The sequence below is a fragment of the Phoca vitulina genome, unplaced genomic scaffold (genome assembly GCF_004348235.1).
Source record: "Phoca vitulina isolate PV1807 unplaced genomic scaffold, GSC_HSeal_1.0 scaffold3, whole genome shotgun sequence".
Lineage (NCBI taxonomy): Eukaryota > Metazoa > Chordata > Mammalia > Carnivora > Phocidae > Phoca > Phoca vitulina.
In genome coordinates, this window is record NW_022589706.1 from 89,484,174 (window position 1) to 89,490,173 (window position 6,000).

Here is a 6,000-nt window from a genome sequence, read left to right on the forward strand (position 1 = left end):
ATCTTTAGTTCTATTATAATTTTAAGTCGTGCCCTATTATTTCTGTTTATATGTTTGCTAAACTTATTTGTCCAAGAATGAATTTAGTTATACACAGGACAAGGCAGGCACAAATGAGAATATTAAATCAAGATGAAAAAGAAGGAATTATTCTCAGAATTACCTACCTAACCTAGTATACCAGATTTGGCTTTTTGTTTATCTAATAGCAATTGCAAGGTGAATTTGTTATATAGTCAATTTGATCATAACTAGAAATACTAACACTGTTGTGTTACCCAAAACAATATGATAAATTAATAAAAGAGATAATAATGGAAGACTTCTAAGTTCAAGTCCAATACATTTTCCCTATAAAACTTTATTTTTGCTCATATCTATATTTACAAGTGTATGGACATTTCATGTAAACAAACATTATGCTTCCTGGAAGTTACAAAAGACCTTGGGTTCCTTCTCCATCTTGTATTTCAACCCACCATTGTCAAACCCAAGTAGGGCAAGGGGATCAGCGGAGATCGAGTTTTATGACTATATTAGTCTCACAGCTACAAACTGCAACATGTGCTAGAAAGGGGAGACAGTTCTACAGGGTTCCACCTGAGATGGTCAAGGTCTAAGAAGAGACCAGGAGATTAAGTTCAAATATTCTTTGGGATATTTTAGTTCTATCCCTTCCGAAACATCTGAGGTATGTATGTGAGGAGTAGTCAAGGCTTAGTTCAAAATTTTTCTAAATGCCTAATTAATTTCAAACATATGACATCTGAAAATTTTGTAATTTGTAATTAGGAATCTAAAATATTCAAAATTATATTTTATTAATACCACAGTTAGTGAAATAAAAATTATGATGTTATTTATAAATGTTCTTACCTTCACATCGTTGACATTCATCCTTGTTCCCTCTTTCCCAACAAAGATATCATCAATGTCCACAAGAATATATCTGTCCAAGGACAGTGTCAGTCTCTTCCCTGACAAGAAGGAGATGGCATCTATGAAGATGAGCTTGTGTAGCCAAAAGTTTAAGTTGTTGCCAAAAAGAACTCGCTGAATTCCATCATGAAGTCCCAGATCTTGAATCACTGTCGCATAGAGTGGTTTGCTGGATGAGGATGAAAGGGATTTTTCTGTCTGTAATTCAGTTAAAAGCACGGGCTGGTAGGTTGAATGATTATATTGGAAAATAGTCCAGTCTTCCCCAGGAAGAGGGCCTTTCTCAACCTTGGGGGCTTTGGTAATATGCAGCAAAGGAGACTGAGGGTTGACAAAACCATCCTTTAGAGCTAGATTATTGAAAAGGTTTAAAGGAAAGCCTTTTAATTGTGTACTTGGTAAGCTGTTCTCATTGGCTTTATGAAAACCGATTATACTAACACTGTATTCCACACAGTATTTTTCTAAAAGCTCTCGATTCCATGAGTCCATGCTGACATACTTCAGAATATTTTCATAAATGACTAAAATATATTTTCCTTTGCCATTATTTGTAAGAGGAGGTATATCCCCCTTGCCGGGGGCAATGACCATTTGGTACTGAAATCGGCTAGACTCCAAGATAGCTATGATATCTTGACCAAGTTGAGAGTACTGGCTCTCCACAAATAGGAGGACAGTAGGATCAGTTTTGGATGTATCAATAGGTTTAACTGTTTTTAGCTCCAATGACCGATATGGTAGACTTTTGATGTCAGCACATTCTGCTTCTGCAGTGGTTTCAATAAGTGTCATTTCCTGTTTATAGCCAGAGTAGAGAAAGTAGGCAGAAATGACAATGCTCACCAAGCAAAAGGTAGCTAAGAGAACAATCAATGTTCGAAAACTTCTCCGAAGCTTCACAATAAGATTCATTTTTCAAAATACTGCTTTGGAAGTTTATTCCAATTTCTTTTCCTAAAGTGCCATAGTGAATAAAGTATGAGATGGTGCAAATATCACTTCCCACAAGTTCATGTAACCATTGCAAACCATGTAAAATGTTTGAAGGGATCACAAGTAAGTTAAAGCTGGAAGGCAACAGAGCAGGAGATCAAAAGTTGAAGAAGAGATTTTGAATTTGTCCAATACCAAATACTGATGCAGAATCCTTTAAACATTATCTGAAAAAAAGGAGAAATGTAATGACTAACCATAAATAGAAATAGAAATATTTATGTGATATAGATGCTTATATATAAGAAACATACATATCAAAGATAATTTTAGTGTGTTAATATGCTAAAATATTAATAGTCTGAAGTTTATAGTCTAGGTTTTTACTATTAGAGTAGATTTTTTTCGTGTCCTCAAGAATACAGAATCTTATTTGATTTTGCCAAAGAGTATATATACACACATATTGAGATAATTTTTCAAACTAACCATCTCAAAAAAAAAAAAAAAGAGAGGTGAGAAAGAAAGCTTTAGTGTAAATGTTAATTACCATAAAGATGGCTTCTACAGGACTGGTAAACATTATTTACATAAAGAATTAGGAAATCAAATATTTGTGTGGGAGTTGGAACAGTGAAACATGCTCTTAAGTATCTGTTAAGTATCTGGAGAGCCAACCTGAGGGAATGATTTTGTCTTAAGTATATAGTTGTTACAGGTTTTTCCCTTTAATAACATATCCTTTTCTGAAGTTACAAGGAGACACTTGGCCTTCTTCACTGTAACATAGACAAGATTTCTCCTCTATTCTTAGAAGCAAAGTGAGAGAGAAGCTATGGGAGAAAGAACAAGATGGGAACAACCATCCTCAGACCTCTCTAATAAGGGACCAGGAACCTAGATGAGAAGGAAAGCTTTGACATGTTTGTCTCAAAGCGCATTCCTAAATTTGGCTTACTCCTGTAATCAGAATTAAAATGGAATTTTTATTAATTTATATTTTTATTCATTATTAATTTTTATCCAACTATCAAATGTTCTATTTCCCTATCACTTTCTTTACTTCAAAAGAAAAAGAATGTAGATAGAATTAAAAAAAATCTTCCCCAAATGGCTTCACCACAAATGGACATAATTTTCCATCATTAGATTTTTTTTTTCTGATGGATGACTCTGATTTTTAGTGAATTGTTTTCTAGAAAATTTTTCTTCATTCTTCTCAAAACTGTTTTAGACTATTTATGGAATTTTCCATTTCCCAGTTTGCCAAACTAGTGTCAAACTAGTGGAAACAATCAAAAAGTTCATGTTTTCAATCTGTGATACATATACTTTAATATATAATAATGCTGTATATTATTGACATACAATATCATAAAAAAATCAAAGTAGCCTGTATTATAATATAAGAGCTGCATATTGTATATATTGTAACATATTGTAAATACTTTATGGGTTTTTATATTTTGTTTTTTAAATTTAAGGAATCTGGGGCGCCTGGGTGGCTCAGATGGTTAAGCGTCTGCCTTCGGCTCAGGTCATGATCCCAGAGTCCTGGGATCGAGTCCCGCATCGGGCTCTCTGCTCCTTGGGAGCCTGTTTCTCCCTCTGCCCCTCTCTCTCTCTGTCTCTCATGAATAAATAAATAAAATCTTAAAAAAAAAAAATAAATAATTTTAAGGAATCTGTAATTACTGGTTATTAATGATTAAAAACTTAATGATTAAAAGATTAAATGATTACACTTTATAATATTATATCACTACTTCCATTTTATATTTTTATGTTCTGAAATACATTTTTCTTAGTTGGTAATTTAAATAAAGTTCAATAATAACTTGAAATAACTTGTTTATACCTTAGATTTTGGGAAAAAATTAAAACAATCTCAAAAATCTATAATTTGAAATTTTACAATTTCTACCATTTTAATTCTTCAGATTCTAAATATATACATCTGTATGTATATATTTGGAGAGAGAGAGAGACACTTGAATTTTTGCTTGTGAAAGACAGTAAACCCATTTGAAAAACCTTCCCAGTGAATTCATATTTAATTTAAGGGAAAATTTACTTCCATGTCAGGGACTTACTAATACTGATATGAAACTTAATTCTTTAAGATGATTATTTGCTCTCCAAAAACTTTTCAAGTGTTTCAAAATTCTATTCCCTATAAATAAATTGAATTGCATTTTACTAAAAACAAATGAAATACAGCAATAAAAAGGCTTTGGTTTGGTTAAAATATATAAACCAATTATACCAGGCGCCTGGGTGGCTCAGTTGGTTAAGCGACTGCCTTCGGCTCAGGTCATGATCCTGGAGTCCCGGGATTGAGTCCCACATCGGGCTCCCTGCTCAGCAGGGAGTCTGCTTCTCCCTCTGACCCTTCTCCCTCTCATGCTCTCTGTCTCTCATTCTCTCTCGCAAATAAATACAATCTTAAAAAAAAAAATAAAAATAAAAATAAACCAATTATACCCTATCCTCTACTTTTATATGTATCTGACAATTTTCATAAAGTACATTTTAAAACTAAAAATTAAATTAAACAATATATATAATAAATATTGAAAGAAAATTGAAATTTTCCAAAGGAAATTATGTAGTCTTCTATGATGTCTATTACTAGACTTCTCCAAGCTTAAGTATTTGATTTAGAAATCCATTTAAGCATACATGTTATTAGCCCCATCCCCATCCTCCCACCCCCCATATCACCCACAAGAGCAGAAATCTATTTAATCCACATACTTTGGGGGTTTGCTTAGTATTTTAAAAATAAATTTAGTTGGGAATTTAAAAAGAAACTAAATGCATGACAAGTTAATACTTTGTTACATCCTTATCTATTCTGACATTAAAGATGTGATTTTTATTTTATTTTTTTTTAATATTTTACTTATTTATTTGACAGAGAGAGAACACAAACAGGGGGAGTGGGAGAAGCGGGCTTTGTGCTGAGCAGGGAGCCTGATGTGGCCTCGATCCCAGGACCCAGGGATCATGACCTGAGCCAAAGGCAGACGCTTATCGACTGAGCCACCCAGACTCCTAAAGATGTGATTTTTATTTTTGAATACACAAAGGATGAGATGTCAGCTTTGCATATTAGAACAGCTCATCTTAATAAGCAATAGTGAAAAAAACTAAAAAGCATATGGAACTAGAATCTGCCAACCAAAAGAATAAATAAAATTTAAATGTGACATTTATTTAACATTAATATGTTCAGTTAGAAGAATGATAGATACATATTATTGCCATTGTAGATACGTGAATTTGAATGTGTGTGAGTTTGAGTATGAGTGTGTGTGTGTGTGTGTGTGAGTGTGTGTGTTTTAACCTAAGGAGTTATCCTTCCATTCAATCCTCCCACTTATCCTTCCCTAACAAAAATTAGCCAGTGGAAATGGGGAAGTCTGGACAATAAAAGATGGTATACCAAAGATGTTTACTTATGTTCTATGCCTGAGATAGGAGACAGTTTGGCATTGTTACTGATGCCAAAGCGATGTAGTCTGTGATGTGTCTGAATCTCTTATTGTGAAATAATAGAAAAAATTATACATATATGTCTGCCCTCCAGTTCCTGGCACAAAGCTCCTAAAACACTTGTAATTTCCTAAGTGATAAGAGCACTAGGAACATCTTTTGTTCTAATATTTGGTCTTTGACCCTGGTTCCTTGACACAGAGCTCCTAAAGCCCTTGGAATTTCCTGGGTGATAGTGGTAGCTTTTTTCCTAATGAGGCAATGCTTGGTGGGATCCTGGTGGTCACTAGAAAGACCAAGCCCTGTTTCGAAGTTTCGAACTTTCAGCTTTGCCCCCATCCTACAGAAAGGGGAGAGGGAAATTGGGTCAATGATGGATCATGATCAAATGATGAAGCCTCTATAAAATTCCTAAAATTTGGGGGTCTGTAGAGTTTCCAGGTTGGTGAAGACATCCACAAACCAGGAGGGTGATACACAGGGACAGAAACTCCTGCACTTAGGACCCTACCATACCTTATCTTATGTATTTCTTCATCTGGCTGTTCATCTGTATTTTTTATCATACAATAAATTGGTAAATGAAAGTAAGTGATTCCGAGTTGTGTGAGCTTTCTAGCAAACAAT

At 34.0% G+C, this 6,000-nt stretch overlaps 1 protein-coding gene across 1 annotated transcript in view; it reads right to left on the reverse strand.

The window, feature by feature from the left end:
• The window catches only part of LOC116628581 (bifunctional heparan sulfate N-deacetylase/N-sulfotransferase 4), a 262,209-nt gene extending 260,113 nt beyond the window's left edge, over positions 1 to 2,096 (reverse strand). Inside the window, exon 1 of the mRNA XM_032398986.1 lies at positions 877 to 2,096. Within this exon, the coding sequence (XP_032254877.1) occupies positions 877 to 1,854 (978 nt within the window). The 5' untranslated portion in view covers positions 1,855 to 2,096. The remainder of the gene's footprint in view (positions 1 to 876) is intronic.
• Between the last annotated feature and the right edge of the window lie 3,904 nt (positions 2,097 to 6,000).